Raw genomic sequence first — 20365 nt, 5'->3', positions numbered from 1 at the left:
AAAAGGATAGGAAAAAAAACCTGAGATCTAAACTAGAAAGATGTTCTTGTTGAAATTTTTGTGTTAAAAAGCTCAGGTTGCGGTTCCTTCTGTGGAGCAACCAGAATGAAACACGTTGTAAGATAAAAACTTGTACTAATGTATGTAAAACCTGAGGCGGCGGGGGGGGGGGGGGGATGGAGAATCAAAGACCTTGTGAAAGTGTTAAAGTATTGGGGTGAGTTTGTACAAACCCCCGTACCCCCTCGAAGGTGCGACTGAATCATGCTGGGATGCATGGCAGGATGTTTTCTGTTTGCCTGCAAAGGCCTGATATGTAATAACACAGACTTAAAGCAACAAGTAGCAGATTTGCATTCAGGGTAAGAAAGAGTCAAAACAGAAGTGCTGTTGCAGAGGCAGGCTTGTGTAACCTGCAGAGCAGGAAGAGCATCTCCTGCCCCAACCCTTCCGCTGGTAAGGAGGAGGGGGTTGCTATCGCTGACAATTGAGCAGAAGGACCTGACAATGTCACCCCGATTGCTGCAGCATTTGCAGTACAACAGGACCGGTAACGGCCCCTCTAGGGCAGGGAATGGGTATGAGGTGGAATTTTAGTGAATACAAAAGCAACTAATTTGTTAAACTTCAGTTAAAAAAAAATAATAATAATTTGTTACAGTTGTGGGAGCTGCTGGCCACCAGGAAAACATCCTGAAACCTTTAAAGTACAAACTAAAAAAACAAATAAGAATGCCAAATTCACCAAAATCTTTGTTGGGATGAGATTTATTAGAACATCTAGATGTTTAAAGAAGGAGAAATGAAACTAAAAGTTAAAAATGATCAAGGAATTGAAATATTGAGCTTATCTTTAATTGAACAGAAAAGAGGAAAAGAGGACCTCCCTGAAGTAAAAGAAATTTTTAACCAGGTGTATCTGAAAATAAATTCCAGGAAAGGTGAAAAATGCTTTACCTGTTACAGTAAAAATGATAAGGGGGAGGCTTGCCCAGTTCAGATAAACAATATCCCTTGGTCAGCAAGGCTGCGGGGTATATTGGCAGAAAAACTGAAATAAAATACACTCTGTAGTAGTTCTACTAATGTAAATCTGTGTGTTTTACCATGACAGTGACTTGTTATGGGATGTGCAGATGAAACTCTGCATTGACAATGAAGTACAAGGAATAAGGTTGGTCAGGTGCCTCCTACCATAGTCAAGGGCAAGACTGGGTTGGCCTCGGTGTTTGCCACCAAGAAGAATCTTGAGCTGTTGGCTGCAACCCAGTAGGTGCTGAGCAGGGGGAACATATGCCATGCCAGACCTTGATGTGAGGAATGGCCCCCTCTGTTATAAGAGGGTCATCCAGGAAGGAAGAACATAAGATGGCCCATTGAGGCACTGATTTGGAAATTGGAAACCGCCTGGCCGGCCATGAGGCCAGACAAGTAACAGAGGAGGTAGGAAAGGAGGAATTATCCTTAATACCAGACGATAAAATCCAAACTGTAAGTAACAGATCAGGAGCCAAACTATTCTAAAGAAAACTTAAAATTTAATTCAGGACATGAAAGATAAAATAAAAATAAATAAGTGGACTTATTTAAGGGATGGTCGTATAGTGGTACCATCCCATTTAATATGGACCACAGCCCTATTATTAAAAAGACGCATTGGGGAGCTGATACTTTATATAAAAGTCTAAATCAGAAATTGATAGGGCGAAACTTGTATACTGTAATAAAACAGGTGACTCAGCAATGTGAAATGTGTTTACGCAATAATCCCAATACAGCAAATAAAATAAAACTAGGGAACATTAGTAGAGGAAATTGTCCAGGACAACAGTGGCAAGCTGATTTTCCGAACTCCCAAGAAAAGGGGGATACCAATATTTATTAGTTATGTCTGATATGTTTTCAGGTTGGCCAAAAACCTTTCCTTGTCGAACAAATAAAGCAAGAGAGGTAACGAAGGGATTGTTAAATGAAATTATCCCCCGCTTTGGGGTTCCGGCAACAATCTCTTCCAATAGAGACTCACACTTTTGTGCCAAAATGGTACAACAAGTGAGTACAGTATTGGGAATAGATTGGCAATTACATACTCCTTATTACTTCAATGTTCTGTTTGGTGCTGTCGAAGAATGATCAGAAAGCATAATGATCAGAGAGCATAATGATAGTTTTTAGAACAGGGGGGATTGAATAATGAGCTACGTACAATGAGTGATGAATGGTATACTACCTTTTTAGAAAATGATGTGCTTATATATAATTATCCAAAGTTGGGAGGTGTTCAGGGACCCTTATTGTCAACATGATGAATACACCAAGACCCTTAAGTGTCAGCACCGCGGATGTACTAGACACAAGGTCCTTGGATTCGTTATCTTTATAAGGGCCATCTGGTCCTAAGTTTCTGTTGTGTCTATAACGCTACCTAAACAAGGAATTTGAATCATGCTCATTAGTCTATTGAGGAACAGAGTCTGCGCAGAAACAAGAAGGTAAAAAAGGTTCACTGGAGGAAGACTCCTGATCTTCATCCTGAAGACCCCCAGACGACCACTCCTCAAGGACATTGCGCAGGAGCGAAATATGTAGATGAATTCCCGGAATTGTAATGAATATGTAAATGATTTCCTGATGGAAACCATAATTGGTGGGATACTCTCTTTGGCTGGTCACCTTCTGCAACAGGAATTCTTAACGCTATGGTACACCCCATTGTGATCTTATTGATCAGTTTAGGAATTTTCTTAATACTAACCATTATGTTAGTATTTGTGGGTTTGGAGAATGTTTAAAAGGGTAACGCTTATGTATGATGCTTTATATCATTCGGGAAGACTGCTGAAGTAAAAGAATTTACTTAGTTTGATAGAAAAGGGGGGATTGATATGGAGAAATAGTGTGAAATGGGGACAATGGACATCGATTGTGATTGTATATGTCTGCTCGGGAATGTGGGTATGGTGACTGGTCATGGGTGCGGTGTCTGGTCACCTAGGCACACAGCCTTGAGGAGACGCCTACAGTTTTGAGGAGACGCCTGCCCTTCCTCCTCTAACAAAGGGGCTATTTAAAAAAGAATGAGAAAAGGATGAGAGAGATTCCAATGCTATCTAGAGGGAGGGAGTGCTAAGTCTCCTCGCTGGAGAAGATCAGATGGTCACAAGAACATGAATCACCTACAAACCTGCAAGACCACCACATTCCAGGCAAAGGACTGATAAGCTAATTAACATACGAAGCTACAAACCTGCAAGGCCACCACATTCCAGGCAAAGGACTGATAAGCTAATTAACATACGAAGCCAGAGTAAGCGGGTTTAGGTAACGAATATGTATAGGCGTTAATTGAATATTCATTTGTTTTATTGTATAAATGTGAGATGGTTCGTCACTTCGGGCATGCACGCTTGTGGAGGAGCGATCCCCCATGCATCTGCGCGCAATAATCATACCTACTTTATAACTTTCGAGTTATAGAGTTTAATTCCCTACGTCATTAGAGCTTATTTTCCAATGAGTTCTTTATCAGATCTTCAGCTTGCTTGTAAACCCTAGGGGTTCAAAGACAAGTGGACAAATCTCTTCAAGGTTTGCTCAAAACACGTTAAAAGCTTAATATTCTTTTCCTGTTAGATTCAGGTTATAACTAATTTTAAGAAGACCTTTTCAACCTCTGATACTGTAACACCCCAGGTAAGAAGTGAAGTAGAAATGGAGGAAATATGATTTTTTGAGCTGAAGGAGATAAGCTACAAAAAACAATTCTTCGAGCAAGGAAAGAAAAAAAAGTTTTTGAAAACATATTTTGATAATATTATCAGTAATATTTTGTTTCCTTAACACAATCTTTAAGTACTTTGAAAAGTTATTTTTTTAAATCTTATTATTAACATTTATTTCATGCTGCGTGCAGAAATGAAGGTGGCCAGAATCTTTTGATTGCTTATGGCCTAATACATTTGCAGGTTGATGCTGCAGATAATCACTACACAACTCTTGCTTTGGGAATAGGATAGATAACTTGACAGCTCCCAGTTTTGTGTCCTACCGAGTCTCGTAACACGGTCCATACGTCCCTGCCGTACCTCGCCAAATAATACGGTAAAGGTCAGCTGGTTCTCAACTTACAGCACTGAGCTTGAGCTCAGCATCAGGGCTAGAGGCATTTGGGCAGTGTGAAATTGGCATGAACCAGGGCATTTCGGGTTGAATCATGTCCTTAGAATGCTGCTGCCATCCAAAGACGCAAGCTGGTATTGCTGTGCTGCTGTGTAGGCAGGAGTCTGCTGCTAGTTGTTAGGCAAGAAATAAGAAGGCAGATGTGTCACCATTCCTCAAGTTCCACTTTTTCCTCTTAAGGATCTAAAACGAGAACTATTTTTTTCTCTTTTTTTTCTTTTAAAAAAGCACCCCAGTTTCATGAGAAATAACTGTTTTCAAAATTCTGAAATATAGCATTCCCCCTATCTCATGAAAACATCTATCTTCTATGCTGTGAACATCAGGCTGTGCTGCAGAGCAGCCTTTGTTCCCTTCCCATGCCTTTCTGCAAAGGATCACCCTACTTTTTCATGTTAAACACCTGAGCAAATTCTTCTTTGTTTGGAGTACTTAAGCGGCAATCAGGTATTTTTTCTAAAACAATCTGCTCTAGATCAGCAGATTAGATAGGGCCCAATTAACACATTTTACCTTTCCTGGCATGATCATTCACACTGAAGAGGTAAATTCCTGGGCTTCACTAAGGAGAAATCAAGAGACCAAGTTATACTGCTGTGATTATAGCAATATAGATTTTTTTTATAGCAATATAGTTTATTTTAATATAGACTTGTAGGGGTAGGATGAATCATTATCCAAACTGAGGAAAAATCCTATAAACATGGATATCTTGTTTAATCTACTCTACATATTCATTTTCAAAGCACCTCTGGTCAATGTTAGAATAGGACTCTTCTGAGCAATTGAGATCCCTTTTTTCATACTTCTTCCGTCACTTTCTAGTATATAACCATAGTTATTGTTACAACTTCATTGAATGTTTCACAGTTAACCAAAACTAGGTCTTACAAACAGCCTAGTCTTACAATTTATAAAAAAATAGCAAGCCTTTTATTTTTAACCTCAACAAACACAGCCCTTACTACAGTGAATCTTATATCTCAGCATATCTACATCTTGATTACTGCAAAGAAATTTCCTAGACCTAAATTCACCCTGGTTTTCTACAAAGCTCAACCATTTCAGTGAGGCCTACAAAGCTGGTTAGAAGTAGTTTATCTTTGTGTAAGAAGGTTCACATTAATTTCTTTGCCTTTGTTAAGTTCTTCATAGCGGTCTCTCTCATATTGACATCTAGCCAGTTGTTCTGTCATACTAACAGAGAAATTCCTTCATTATCCCATCTAGTGGCTACTGAGAGCTTCAACCTATTTGTGATTTTCATCTCTGTGTTTGTTCTTCTGTGAAATTATGCAGGCTATTACTATTCAGACATAATTAATCCTACTTCTACTCTTTGGTGGGGAGTTCCACAGGTTAATTGTGCTATTATACAATTATGCTTCAATACTTGTGAAATACTGCTTGTTTCAGCTGTAATTTGGCTTATGTGATCACCCCTCCTTCTACACTAACCTTTTTGTCACCACCTCCACTTAAAATTCACTCTTGTGTATGATCTGACAATACTTGAATGTGGTAGCTTTGCTAGCACTGAACAGTCAACTCCAGTGTGCTCCACTGCTTTTCAGACCTCACTCATGACCATCAAAACTGGCACTAAAAGACAAACACAGAGACTTTCCCTGTTTATTTACCTTTGATCTCATAACCATACCACTGCATTTTATTGTATTAACTTTAATGATGACACTACCTTACGTTATTTTTACTGTTGTTGCAGGATTTGTAATGTATAATACAACATATACGAGGCTTATTTTGGTTATCAGACTGGGAATACAACTTTCTCTACAGTTTATATTAGATTCCAGTGTTGATAAGCAACTGGGGCTATATATTCACCTAGTCTGAGGTACAGTTTGAGGCCACTTCCATTTGGAGCAAGAAGCAAGGGAATTACTTTGCTTGGAAAATTGCTGGGCACCTAGCAGTTTTGAAGCTTCTTCTGGTTAATTTACCCACAAATCTCAAATTGGCATAAAGCTTAAATCCGTAAAGGAAGGTGGCCAGTGTTGGTGATGTACCTGGGAAATCTGTATAGAAAGAGCTGGTGAAAGTGATGCTGGATGCTGGTATGTTCCAAACAATAATGAAATTGGGGCTGTGACAAAGTCAAACCTCCTGCTTCTGAATCACCTGAGCACCCCACCTAACTGAAGGACACTGCCCTGGCCAAAATCCTCCTGTGTATGGATACCATGGTTCTCAGTTGTCTCAGAATTTGGTCCTCCTGCTTTGCAGGGAATTAAATTACCTCTCCCTTTTCACTCTATATGAGACCCATAGCAAAACCATGAGGAAAGAGTTCCTTTTTAAAATAACTCAATGAATCAGAAAAACACTAATGGCTGCAGCTTTCATGCCTCCTAGGGATTTAGTCACACAGCTCCCATCAGTTGGAATATTGAAATGGCTTGTACCTTCTTTCAAAATATGCCTTGAAGATTTTTACCGCAAAGCCAAAACACAAAGGCAGCAAAGAAATTCAGAATGCGAATGGAAACTCCCTTCCTTGTGTATATTGCTGGAGTCTTGAAAACACAGCTAATCCTGTACATTATAAAATGTAATAACCAGATATGACAGATGATTTTTAAAGGATGTTGTGGTTTAACCCCAGACAGCAACCCAGTACCACGAAGCCACTCGCTCACTCCCCCTCACCCAGAGGGATGGGAAGGAGAATCGGAAAGGAATGTAAAACTCAGGGGTTGAGATAAGAACAATTTAATAGGCAAAGCAAAAGCCGTGCACGCAAGCAAAGCAAAGCAAGGAATTCATTCACCACTTCCCATGGGCAGCAGGTGTTCGGCCATCCCCAGGAAAGCCGGGCTCCATCACACGTAATGGTTACTCGGGAAGACAAACACCATAATGCCAAATGCCCCCCCTTCCTTCTTTCCCCATTTTGTATACTCAGTATGATGTCATATGGTATGGAATACCTCTTTGGCTAGTTTGGGTCACCTGTCCTGGCTGTGTCCCCTCCCAATTCCCCACGTCCCTCCAGCCCTCTGGCTGGCAGCTCCCAAGGAACTGAAAACTCCTTGACTTAGTATAAACATCACCCAGCAACAAATAAAAACATCAGTGTGCTATCAGCATTGTTCTCACACCAAATCCAAAACACAGCCCTGCACCAGGTGCTAAGAGGAACATTAACTCTATCCCAGCTGAAACCAGGACAAAGGCCAAAGAAGACAATAGATGAAACTGTCATTTATAATGTGCTGCTTAGTTAGAGATGTGTACTCTGACGTTAAGACAAAGACCCCTCCGATGCAGAGTGCCACAGCCCTGTGGATACCAGCAGTGCCCCAGCCATGGAGCTGGCTGGGAATGAGCTCCATGACTGAGCAAGCACTAGGGCAGCACAGGGAGCACGAATTAGAGGCATCAGAGCAGATGCACGGCTGAGGGAGAAAACTGTACTTAAATGAGACTGACTGAACAGTTGTAGCTTAAAAATTGGAGCTGAAGTCACTTCCCCACAGGTCCTTTTTTTTCATCTTGTCAAAATTTGCATTGTCCCTAAGTGACTCTGTGTGAAACCTAACTAATCAGCTGGCTCCCCTGTAAGTGCCTACCAGACAGAAGATATCCCTGGCTTGGATGGAGCTGGCAGAATGAGAGGAAAAGTGCTGGGGACACCCAGGCCCTTCTCTGCCACTGCTTTCAGCACACTGCCTTTGTCACATTGTATAGAGTATGATCCTTCTTACCTTATTTTTTTCTATCCAAAACACATTTATTAGCCTAAAATACCAAAAAAACCAAGATACATCAAGGGAGAGAGAAAATTGATGATTCCCCTTGACTATCTTTGGTGCTTATGTCTATTTGAGACAGTACTGCAAACTATTCCACACTTTAGATGTGGCATACACAAGCAGTTCTGTGCATGTACGTAATCAGTGAGAAAACGATAATTTATGTATATGTTTAACTAATATGATTTCAGATATGGTTTAAGGCATGTAAAATTTTAAAATTAGAGTTTGGACAAATAATCTAGGTTGGGAGAAGGAGGCTGTCTTTTTATTGTTTCCTGTGAGAAACTATGGACTAGGGTATTGTTTATTAAGATTTATGTTAAGCCCAATGTAAAGGTCAGACAGTGTGAGAAACTATGGACTAGGGTATTGTTTATTAAGATTTATGTTAAGCCCAATGTAAAGGTCAGACAGCAAAAGATATAAATAGCCACAAGATACCGCTTGTGCAAGATAAGATAACCACCAGATGTCCAGGAACCGACAGAAACAGGACAAACTACCCCATATAAGGACATATGAGTGAGGGGTCAACTATGGGACAAAGGAGGAAGACTTCTTACTTCGGCCTCAACGACCACCAGAAGGCAGAAAACGACCCCCTAACAACAACTGAAGCATGCGCAGAGTACCTCCACTACCTCATGAACACAGGAGTAAAAGATGTATAAAAAGGGACTGTTTGAACTGCTTAGGACGGCAGTTGGCGGAGCGCAGACTCCCCTGTCGTCCAGCGCTGTTTTTGCTCATATTCTACTTGCTGTAATTAATAAAATTTTAATTGGATTATGATCCGTTGTGGTCTCAATTTATAACAATTTCTGGTGCCGTGACTCGGATAAGGAACGGTGGGCTTTGGTCCTCCGGGGAGGCGCCCCGCGACAATCCGCGGCCCCGCGACCGACAGCCTACCTCAACCTTACCGACGAACCTAAATTCTAGAATAATGAGCAAAGGAGAAACTGGTAAAATCCCATAAAAATTCTGTGCACGGGAGTCCGGACGAAGACGCAGGACGCGTAAGTATATTGCGAAGTTGTTCGCGGGTTTGCCGTTCGGGCGGGATTGGGTTTCCTGGAATATAACGAGTGAGAGGTTCGATATACTGAACCAAGCGAGTGCGGACTCTTAAGTACTGCGTTTCCCATCTCCCGCGAGGGACTGGGCCAGGAACAAGGGGAGCGAGTGAGTGTATGTTTGTGGATATTCCAGAAGATGGGGGCGAAGGGCAGCAAGCCTTCGACTCCCATGGGAAGGGTACCCACTGTACCTAAGAATACCCCTCTGACATATATCTTAGACAATTGGAGATATTTCCCTGGAACTCTAGGGAAAGATAAGCAGAAGATGATAGAATATTGTACTAAGATATGGGGAGGGAAGAAGATTTCTAAAAATGTCTTTTGGCCAGTCTATGGGTCAGAAGAAGATTGGGTAAGACAGCAATTAAACCTCTGGGTTAATAATAAAAAACCCCTTAACCCGGAGGAGAGTCGATATGCGGAAGTGTGGCTAGAAAGACCGGGAGCTAGACTTTACCCACTGAATGAAATGAAAACTAAACAAAAGAAAAAGCAGGAAGAGTTGGACGAAACCCTTCTAACCCCCCCTCCTTACATTCCTCCTCCTGCTCCCGCAGAGGTCCCCAGAGCGCCCACTCCCCCACCAGAATCGGAAAAAGGGTCTCCCCCTCTTCCTAGACGCGTAACTAGAAGTCAAAAAGGGGCAGCTCAAATGTACCCCCTAAGGGAAATACCCATGGGGGGACCTCAACCTGTGATCGGATATATTTCCGTACCCCTAAACTCGGCTGACCTACGAGATTTTAAAAGAACCGAGATGGGAAACTTAATTGAGGACCCACTCGGAGTGGCAGAAAGATTAAATCAATTTTTGGGACCAAACCTTTATACTTGGGATGAGATGCAATCTATCCTTGGTCAATTATTTACTACCGAGGAAAGAGATATGATTAGACGAGCAGGAATGAGACTGTGGGATGCTCAGCATGCCCAGGGACCCCAAGCAGATATTAAATGGCCACTCCAAAGACCTAATTGGGATAATCAGGATCCAGTGCATAGAACTCATATGCAGGACCTGAGAACTATAGTAATTCAGGGGATTAGGGAAGCAGTACCCCGTGGCCAGAATATCAATAAAGCATTTAATGAAATGCAAAAGAAAGATGAAAGCCCTACTGAGTGGCTGGAACGACTGAGGAAAGCCCTTCAGCTGTACTCTGGGGTAAATCCAGACGACCCTTTAGGGCAAGCGCTCCTCAAAACTCAGTTTGTGGCAAAATCATGGGAAGATATCAGAAAGAAGATTGAAAAGTTAGAAGACTGGCAGAATAGAGGGTTGGATGAATTATTGAGGGAAGCTCAGAAAGTCTACGTAAGGCGGGAAGAAGAGAGCAGCAAGCGACAAGTAAAAATGATGGTAGCAGCAGTCAGAGAGGATCGCAAAGGGCGAACTGGTGAACACAGATCTGCTGGAACGAAACAAGGGAACGTAGTAGTAAAGAAGGAACAGAGATGTTGTTTTACTGTGGAAAGAAGGGGACATATAAAACAGAATTGCAGAGAAAGGATCAGGGATGAGGAAATATTGAAAACGGAATAGGAGAGTCAGGGGCTCTATATCTTAGGGGACCGGAGTCATCATGAGCCCTTGATAAAATTAAAAATAGGTCCCCATAAACAAGAGTTCACCTTTTTAGTAGACACTGGGGCTGAGAAATCAACTATTAAGCATATACCTGAGGGATGTAAAGTTTCCCCTGAAAAAGTACAAGTAATTGGGGCAAAAGGAGAACCCTTTAAAGTAAGCAAAATCAAAAATGTGGTATTCGAAACTGAAAATAAATTTGGAATGGGTGAACTCTTGCTCGTCCCTGAAGCAGAATTTAATCTGTTAGGACGAGATTTAATTGTTGAATTGCAATTAGAAATTAAAGTGAAAAATCAAGAGCTAACAGTGTCTGCTTATCCTTTGACCGTGGATGATCAAAAACAAATTAACCCCGATGTCTGGTACTCTCCGGACACAATTAGTAGACTGGAAATCCCACCGATTAAAATCCAAATTTCCGAACCCCACATACCTGTGAGGGTAAGGCAATATCCCATATCCCTAGAAGGACGGAGGGGATTAAAACCAGAAATTGATTGATTGTTAGCGCAAGGAATCTTAGAGCCTTGTATGTCACCCTTTAACACCCCCATTCTGCCTGTAAAGAAACCAAATGGGAAATATCGGCTCGTACATGATTTAAGGGAAATAAACAAAAGAACTATCACCCGGTTCCCTGTAGTAGCAAATCCATACACACTGCTAAGCAAGCTAGGACCCCATAACTCCTGGTATAGTGTGGCTGATTTAAAGGATGCCTTTTGGGCCTGTCCACTGGCAGAAGAATGCCGTGATTATTTTGCCTTTGAATGGGAAGACATAGAGACAGGCCGTAGGCAGCAATTGAGATGGACCGTGCTCCCCCAAGGGTTCACTGAGTCCCCTAATCTGTTTGGACAGGCCCTGGAAGAGCTCTTAAAAGAATACCAAGTACAAACAGGAAACATGCTGTTACAGTATGTAGATGATCTGCTCATAGCAGGGAATAATAAGGAGGATGTAAGGAAAGAAAGCATTCGACTCCTAAACTTTCTTGCACAAAAGGGACTACGGGTATCACAAGAAAAGTTACAATTTGTGGAGGAAAAAGTGAAATACTTGGGGCATTATTTGTTTAACGGCGAGAAGATATTAGATCCAGAGCGCATTAAAGGAATTCTGGAATTACCTATGCCTGTCACTAAGAGGCAAATTCGGCAGGCATTAGGGCTATTTGGGTATTGTAGGCAATGGATAGAGAACTACAGCTTTAAAGTTAAATTCTTATATGAACAACTGTCTAAAGACAAAATGCCCAAGTGGACCCCTCAGGATCAAGAGCAGTTTGCCAGTCTCAAAAGGGAGCTAAGCCAAGCACCGGTTTTAAGCCTACCAGATTTAAAGCGGCCATTCCATTTATTTGTTAACATACATGAAGGAACGGCATTCGGAGTATTAACTCAGGAATGGGCCGGACAAAAGAAACCGGTGGCATACCTATCAAAGCTGTTGGACCCTGTGAGCAGGGGTTGGCCGAGTTGTTTACAAATCATTGTTGCTGCTGCCTTATTACTTGAGGAAACGAATCGCATTACCTTTAATGGAGAAGTTGTCTTATATGCGCCTCATAATATCAGGGGAGTGTTACAACAAAAAGCAGAAAAATGGCTTACAGATAGCCGATTATTAAAGTATGAGGGAATACTTATAGAATCCCCTAAACTATCTTTGAAAACTATTGGAGCAGTTAACCCCGCTGAATTTTTGTACCCAGGAGAAGGTAATGAACTATTGCACAATTGTTTTCAAACAATTGAACAGCAGACACGCATTAGGCCAGACTTAGAAGAAGAAGAACTACAATGTGGAGAAGTATTATTTATAGATGGGTCATCACGAATAGTGGAAGGTAAACGATTGTCCGGATATGCCATCGTTAAGTTGGAAAAAGGAGAATTTAAGACAATAGAATCAGGCCCCCTGAGTGCCAGCTGGTCGGCTCAAGCCTGTGAGCTGTATGCATTGTGGAAAGCATTAGTGTCACTGAAGGGAAAGGATGGAACTATATATACAGACTCACGCTATGCGTTCGGAGTAGTGCACACTTTTGGGAAAATATGGGAAGAAAGAGGATTCGTTAACTCACAGGGAAAAGAACTGATACACCCGGAATTAATTCGGCGAGTTCTGGAGGCATTAAAAATGCCGAATAAAATAGCAGTTGTACATATAAAGGGACACCAGCGAGGTACAAGTTACCAAGTTAGGGGAAATAATGCAGCTGATACAGAAGCAAAACGAGTGGCAGGCAATTATAGTACGATTTTAACTATACAACAAATACCTGTTAGTAAAAATTTGAGTTTTGAGTCTGCAGAAAAGGAAAAACTAGAACAAATGGGAGCTAAGGAACAGGATGGTAAGTACATATTGCCAGATGGGAGAGAAGTTTTGCCGAAGGGCATAGCACTTGAAATATTTTCAAAAATACATAGTAAAACACACTGGGGAACCCAGGCGTTAGTTGATCATTTCAATCAACAGTTTGCCTGTATAGGCGTATATAACATAGCAAAGACAGTCACGGCAGCCTGCGAGACCTGTAAAAAGGTTAATCGAAACAACATGAGACAAAAGCCTCTTGGAGGACGTTCCCCAGCATACAGACCTTTCTCACACATACAAGTGGATTTTACTGAACTACCCAGGGTAGGGCGTTACAAATATTTATTAGTAATGGTGGATCATTTAACACATTATGTTGAGGCTTTTCCTACCTCCAAGGCAACTGCTAACCAAGTTACTAAAGTGTTACTTGAACACATTATACCTCGATATGGAGTACCTGAAGTAATCGACTCGGACAGAGGAACACACTTTGTGTCAAAAATTGTTAGAGATCTAACAGAAAGCTTGGGTATTAAGTGGGAATACCATACGCCATGGCATCCACAAAGTTCGGGAAAAGTTGAAAGGATGAATGGAGAAATCAAAACTATTTTGACTAAATTAATGATAGAAACCAAATTATCATGGATTAAGTGCCTACCCATGGCACTATTAATTCTCAGAACCAGACCCCGAGCAGATGTAGGAATATCAGCGTTTGAAATGGTGTATGGAATGTCCTATAGAATTGAAAGTCCACAAACAAATGTTTTAATTCGAGACCGTGTGATTAATGAATATGTTTCACAATTAGCAGAACATCGTAACAAGCTTTGGGAACATGGACTGATTGTACAACGACCACCGTTGGACTTAAAAATTCATAATCTTAAACCTGGGGACTGGGTATTGGTTAAAACGTGGAAAGAAGAAACCCTAAAACCCAATTGGGAGGGACCTTATCTTGTTTTGCTTACAACAGAAACAGCTGTCCGGACTGCTGAGCGTGGATGGACTCATGCTAGTCGCATTAAAGGCCCAGTGACGAGACCCCACTGGAAAGTAATCAGTACTCCAGGTGACACCAAGATAACCCTGAAAAGATAACGTAATGATAGAGACTTTATTTGATTATTTTGCCGCATTACCTTTTGGTATAAAGTGTGTATTGTTGTTTATATTTGCTATAATTATTTCTTTTTTTATCTATTATATATGGAAGCGTACAAAGTGTGTTGAAGGAAATTGCTAAACTTATGCAACCACACAATATCAAGTATAGAAGATATGCTGATGCAAATAATATATGCACTCTAGATATATGAATTAGATGTAATAATTTGAACTGCAATTGTTATCCATTTGCTTGTTTCAGGTGTAAGGTATGCCAGAATAAATGGTGGACACACTGTGAATGTGGATACCCTCCAATAGGAGTTTGCACACAGTGTTGGAAAATCCAAAGAACTCTTACTGAGTGGAAATTAAAACAATTAGAGTCTAAACAAGAAATTATTCGAGAATCCCATGAGTGGTGGGAAATTTTTGCCAAAGGAATAAACCCTCAATATTATTGTTACCACTCCACCGAACCAGTCCCCTTTGTAGCTGAAATCTTGGCTATAAAGTGCAGAAGGGAAGTACTAACCGTGTCTTGCTTTGCCCCATTAGTTAAAGCTGCAAAGTGGGAAGCCTATGTAAACAGGCAGAAAGCCCGAAGCAGCTGTTCTCCTGAAGAATTCCCTTGCTGCCGAGAAGATGGTACACCCCGTGGCTCGAAGCAACCGAGTCGACGGGCAAGGCAGAGGAGGAACAAACTGTGGAGAACAGAACCAGAACAATGGGACACTAAAGCAACAATGGCCGAACTTCCCCAGGACTGGTAAAAATATACTTAAATTAGTAAAATTGACAGACACCCTTTTTCCTGGTATACCGTTAGTTTTGTTATTGATAATAACCCAAGCAAATGGAAACCCTCATGAACCTATGAACTGGACAATAACAAACATAAAATATCCAAGTAATCCAATCCAAGCACGAACTACACCGGGCACAGTTAGTTTCAATGTGAGTTTGCATGATCTAGTTACTGAAGAAGATCGTAGAGATGAAGCGGATATATGTAAACCAATTTATATATGTCCAGCATCAAACCCTGGTAAAGGATACTGTAATTCTCCAGGTCATTATTACTGTGCATATTGGGGGTGCGAAACATGGGCCTCTGAGTGGTCCGCACCTGGAGACCAATATCTAGAAATAAAGTGGTCACCGGAAGGATGCGAGAGACCTAAATTACACGGAGACCGGTGGGGTCATTGCTTAAGTAAACCGATTCCTTGTGTGGGCATCAATATAACTATAAAAAATCCTGCTCAGGACTTTTGGCTGGCAGGGAAATATTGGGGAATTAGATATTGGGAAACAGGTGCAGACAGAGGAGGAATTTTTCAAATAATGAAGAGACCGATGCCCCACGATCCTTTACCAGTAGGACCAAACCTGGTCCTGAATCCACCTACTTTCTTTGAAAAAAAGGTTGCCCCCGTAATTGTCGTAACCCCTTCTCCAGACTCCCTTTCGGAAACAGCTAATGACATTGTGACTGAATTCTCCTTATCCAGGGATCTAGAGTTGTCAGAATCCAACGACCCCTTATGGAATCTAATGCAAGCCTCTTATCGTGCCCTCAATGAAAGCAAACCAAATTTAACTGAGGAATGCTGGTTATGTTATAATGTTAGACCACCATATTTTGAGGCAATTGGAAAACCAGGAAGGATTCGATGGTCTAATGGTTCAAACCCACGAGAATGCCCATGGAATGACCAGAGGAACCATACGCAAGGAATTACTATTCAATTAGTAACAGGTCAAGGAAAATGTATAGGTACAGTGCCCGAAAAGTATCAGCCTTTGTGCAACCGAACAGTCACTAACACCAATATAGAGAAACACAAGAATCAAAATGACAAATGGGCTATCCCGACACCAGGAGCTAAATGGGTTTGTTCAGACATCGGAGTAACGCCTTGCCTATCCCTAAACGTGTTTAATCAATCTCAGTTTTGTGTACAGGTGATTATTGTTCCTCGTCTGATCTATCACACCTCCGAGGAGGTGTTACGCCACTTTGAAGGAGACCTGAATAGACAAAAACGAGAGCCAATTACAGTGGTAACCCTAGCTACACTGCTGATAGCGGGCGGAGTTGGAGCAGGTACAGGCATAGCCTCCCTAGTAAAAGGTCAGGAATTACAAAGTTTGCAGATGGCTGTAGATGAGGATTTAGCAAAAATAGAACAATCTATCCAAAATTTAGCCACTTCAGTAAAGTCTTTATCAGAAGTAGTGCTGCAAAATAGAAGAGGATTAGATCTATTCTTCTTAAAGGAAGGAGGGTTATGTGTAGCTCTCAATGAAGAATGTTGTTCTTTTGCTGACCATACGGGAGTAGTCCAGGACACCATGTCTGAACTCCGAAAAAGGTTAGATCAACGTAAGAAAAATCGTGAGGCGAGCAGGTCATGGTATGAAAACTGGTTTAATATTTCACCTTGGCTAACCACTTTGTTGTCTGCTTTAGCAGGACCACTTATTATGTTGATTCTGGGACTTATATTTGGGCCTTGTATATTACGCTATATTTTACATTTTATTAAAGAACGGTTTGACATAGCTAAATTGCTTATTGTAACTACGAGGTCTGGGGCAAAGTATAAGAGTGTATCTATTAATGAGGATGAAGATTGTTGTGAATGCGTTATGCCACGTGAGAACTATGCCTATTGTAATTGTGAGGTATTACCTTGTGAGTGTTATGATAAATGTTGGGATTGTGGAAAAAGGTTTGCTTGCAGTGCCGAGAATGAAAGCAGCGTCTAATAAACAATAATAGGATAAAAAGAAAAAGGGGGGATTGTAAGAAACTATGGACTAGGGTATTGTTTATTAAGATTTATGTTAAGCCCAATGTAAAGGTCAGACAGCAAAAGATATAAATAGCCACAAGATACCGCTTGTGCAAGATAAGATAACCACCAGATGTCCAGGAACCGACAGAAACAGGACAAACTACCCCATATAAGGACATATGAGTGAGGGGTCAACTATGGGACAAAGGAGGAAGACTTCTTACTTCGGCCTCAACGACCACCAGAAGGCAGAAAACGACCCCCTAACAACAACTGAAGCATGCGCAGAGTACCTCCACTACCTCATGAACACAGGAGTAAAAGATGTATAAAAAGGGACTGTTTGAACTGCTTAGGACGGCAGTTGGCGGAGCGCAGACTCCCCTGTCGTCCAGCGCTGTTTTTGCTCATATTCTACTTGCTGTAATTAATAAAATTTTAATTGGATTATGATCCGTTGTGGTCTCAATTTATAACATTTCCTTTTTTTTTTTAGGTTCAAATCGGTTTGAATACAGCTGTCTTCAACACAAACCTTGATGAGAAAGCTTGGAACATGCTCTTATGTTGTTAGTTTTCTTGCATATTATAACATTCTTAAAAAAAAAAAGGAAAAAGAAAAAAAAGACAGAATCAAGATTCAGCATACTGTTATTTGTAATGGTATTTACAAATGCAGATTTTATAATCCTCTGAGTGCATAGGAAAGACAGAAAACAGTTAAGAGAATGCAGGAGCGGGCTGGAAACTAGGACCATGTGTGGCAATCAGCTGAGGGGAATGTGCTCGAGCTTGTCTAGACACAACAATTAACATGATGAGAGAGCACAGGGGAGTGGGGGACGGATGGCGCCAAGGAAAGGTAACACCTTGCTGTTAATTGCTGGTAGTTAACCACCAATCGGGGATTGCCTAGTATGCAATGCTTAGCTCAAAAGAACCAATCTGTTTAAAACGCGCGACTTCTGAAAGTATATATACCCGTGTTTCTATACAATAAATTGACATTTGCTTGCATCAAGCTGTGTCCCGTCTCTCCATCGCAGCAAGAGAAGGACATGGAGGTATGGAAATTGAAAGGTAAGTAACATAAATTATTACACCTATGTTTTTCTCATGGTTTTCCAAACTAACCTCAAAACTTCTTAAGGAATCTGGCTTAACTTTTGATGTTTCATGTTGGAGATGGTGTAAGTAAAGCTCAAGTTTTGTGTTTTCCAGGAACAAAGAATGCTAACTTCAAATCAGTGGAATACAAAGTCCAAATTTTCTACTGGGACAAAGAAAAAAGCTGATTGTAGACATGAGAAATCTTTGACATATTGATCAAATTCTACCCCGAGCAAGAAAGATTCTGCTCTAATTAGTTTAGTTTTACATTCCTCATTTCATTTGTCTCCCCCTATGGGCCCAGTGTGATGATCAAAGCCCAGTCACATGTTAATTCTGTTAAATATCTACAATGATAAATGACAAGAGACTGTCAGGAGGACAAAGTTTTTTTTATGATTATGCTTACGCAGAGAGTTAGTTTAAAAGCTGGAAGGCTAAAACCACATCAGTCAAAAAGGAAAAAAAATCTTGCTCATCATGATGGCAAATAAAAGTGGAACTGTTTACAGAAGAATACAGGAGATGTTTCCATGACTCAGAGTCTTTAGTTTAAGACTATACACCTTTTGGAAAGAAGTTGTTTAGATCAGGTACACATCGCTGATGTCAGTGTAACCCTGTGTGTGAAAGATGGGATGGGACAGGCACAAGATGGGTCCCACTCAACTCTACCAGCTGATGAGTCCAGGACTATCTGCACAGTGACTCTACTAAATGTCATCATCTAAACATGACCTTTAGATGTACACACGTGTGGGTCCATGCGTACAGACATAAAAAACACTTTCTGTTTACAGGAACACATCAGGGTGTGGTTTGGCATACAGGTATTATTACACAGGCCTTGGTTAACCACTCTGGTTTCAGTGATTCATGCAACTTTTATATGGGGTGGTGCTAAGGGAGCTGAGATTTTCTTTTTTTTAATACTGTATCAGACTGACATATGTTGCCCATGACACATCAGAGAATATAAGCATATAATATATTCCTTTAACATATGTGACCAATGGAAATACCACAATATGTATTGAATATGGTAGTATTAATATTTATGGTAATATTAATATATTACTTATACAGAATATTTAAAAGCAAGGTTTAGATGTATGGGTGCATTTAGTACCTTTTGTGGTGTGAGTTTGAGATGATTTGCATTCAGTAGACTGCAGCTCAGGTTTCCCTTTTATGTTTCTTTGCTCTTTTAACTATTCCAAGACTGAATGCAAATCGGTGATCCTCAGCAACATGTGAATCCTTTAGGACTTAGAAATTAAGTCAAATAAACACCCTTTTTTTTGTTTTTGCATAAGGGTGGATACCATAACAATATTTACAAATGGAAAACACCAGAGGGTAGTATTTATTTATTTTCCAAGATATTTGGAAACAGGAGAGCACTCTGGCTGCTGAATCCGAGAGGAGTATAAGCGAATGCCTAAATTCCTCTTTGTTAAATGTGGTCTATTCCAGCTCACTTCTGTCGGTGAGTATGTGAGAAAGCTCAGGTTCAGATTGGATGAGCCACCAGGACAAGACTGTGAGGTGTAGTATTGTTAAAGGAAATGAAAGATAAGCACTAAAGCGGCAAGCTTTGCTTCTCTAGCAGCTCTGAATTATTAATGCCACAAAACAGAGGCAATGAAATCTTGAGAGTTACTTTGTAGGGCTGAAATGAATAATTTAGGAAAGCTACTGTCTGCTGTCTCCTTGTCATTGAATAGGCAATTGTAAATGACTGAAAATGACTGAAAGCACCAAAGCAAAGACTGTTGAAATAGCACCTTCGAACAGCTTTGGGCTTTTTTTTGCTTGAGCTGGGGTGTGCTGTTGTACTCAACTACAGGAGAAAACAATTTCTCTAGCACTTGATTTGAGTGCTTGGTTGGATACTTATCTACCCATAGTTTTAGAATTGTCCTCTGTTAAACAACAAGCCTAAGAGCTTATTGTGCAAGCTGGTATGATGGTGTTGTAATAACACAAGCCATGAGCCAAGGTTTTCAATTCTAGGCATCTGGAGTTCAACCTCTACATTTAGTGTTAGTTAATTTTTTCTCCTAGTTTTCAGATCTACCTGCTGGAAAATAAAGGCTTTAATTAATTTCTTACTCTCCATTGATTCTCTGTATAATCTCAATTTGCAATACACATAAATTGGCTGTGAAAAATTGCTATCAGCCAGATATCTTCACTGGGTATGGACACAGTGTGGGATATGGCAGCTTTTGCTACAGACATTTCTGTCAGGAAACAAGGGTTAGTTCTGTGGGATGAGATGAGCTGATAGCCTTTGGTTACAATTGTATAATTAAGCTTAAAAAAAAAATCTTATATAATACTTTTTAATGTCTTATGTAATGTTGATATTCTTAT

General features: G+C 40.7%; 1 protein-coding gene across 1 annotated transcript; it reads left to right on the top strand.

Moving 5' to 3' along the window:
• The first annotated feature begins 9305 nt into the window (after positions 1–9305).
• On the top strand, positions 9306–14845 carry LOC119140714. The gene is made up of 5 exons (XM_037372248.1): positions 9306–10437; positions 10909–11072; positions 11199–12990; positions 13942–14037; positions 14631–14845. Exons 1-5 carry the CDS (start codon positions 9306–9308, stop codon positions 14843–14845), a joined length of 3399 nt encoding a protein of 1132 aa, XP_037228145.1.
• Positions 14846–20365: the final 5520 nt, after the last annotated feature.

This window comes from Falco rusticolus, chromosome W, assembly GCF_015220075.1.
Source record: "Falco rusticolus isolate bFalRus1 chromosome W, bFalRus1.pri, whole genome shotgun sequence".
Taxonomy (NCBI): domain Eukaryota; kingdom Metazoa; phylum Chordata; class Aves; order Falconiformes; family Falconidae; genus Falco; species Falco rusticolus.
Note: the sequence above shows the minus strand (reverse complement) of the source record. Positions and strands in the feature narration are given on the sequence as shown.

What these genes read in the sequence shown, in the direction of transcription:
- LOC119140714 (XM_037372248.1), top strand. Translation starts at nt 9,306, where the DNA reads ATGATAGAATATTGTACTAAGATATGGGGAGGGAAGAAGATTTCTAAA. An exon ending in AACCCCACATACCTGTGAGG is followed by an intron (nt 11,073 to 11,198) that starts GTAAGGCAATAT and finishes CTGCCTGTAAAG; the next exon opens with AAACCAAATGGGAAATATCG. An exon ending in GGGAGCTAAGGAACAGGATG is followed by an intron (nt 12,991 to 13,941) that starts GTAAGTACATAT and finishes TGCTTACAACAG; the next exon opens with AAACAGCTGTCCGGACTGCT.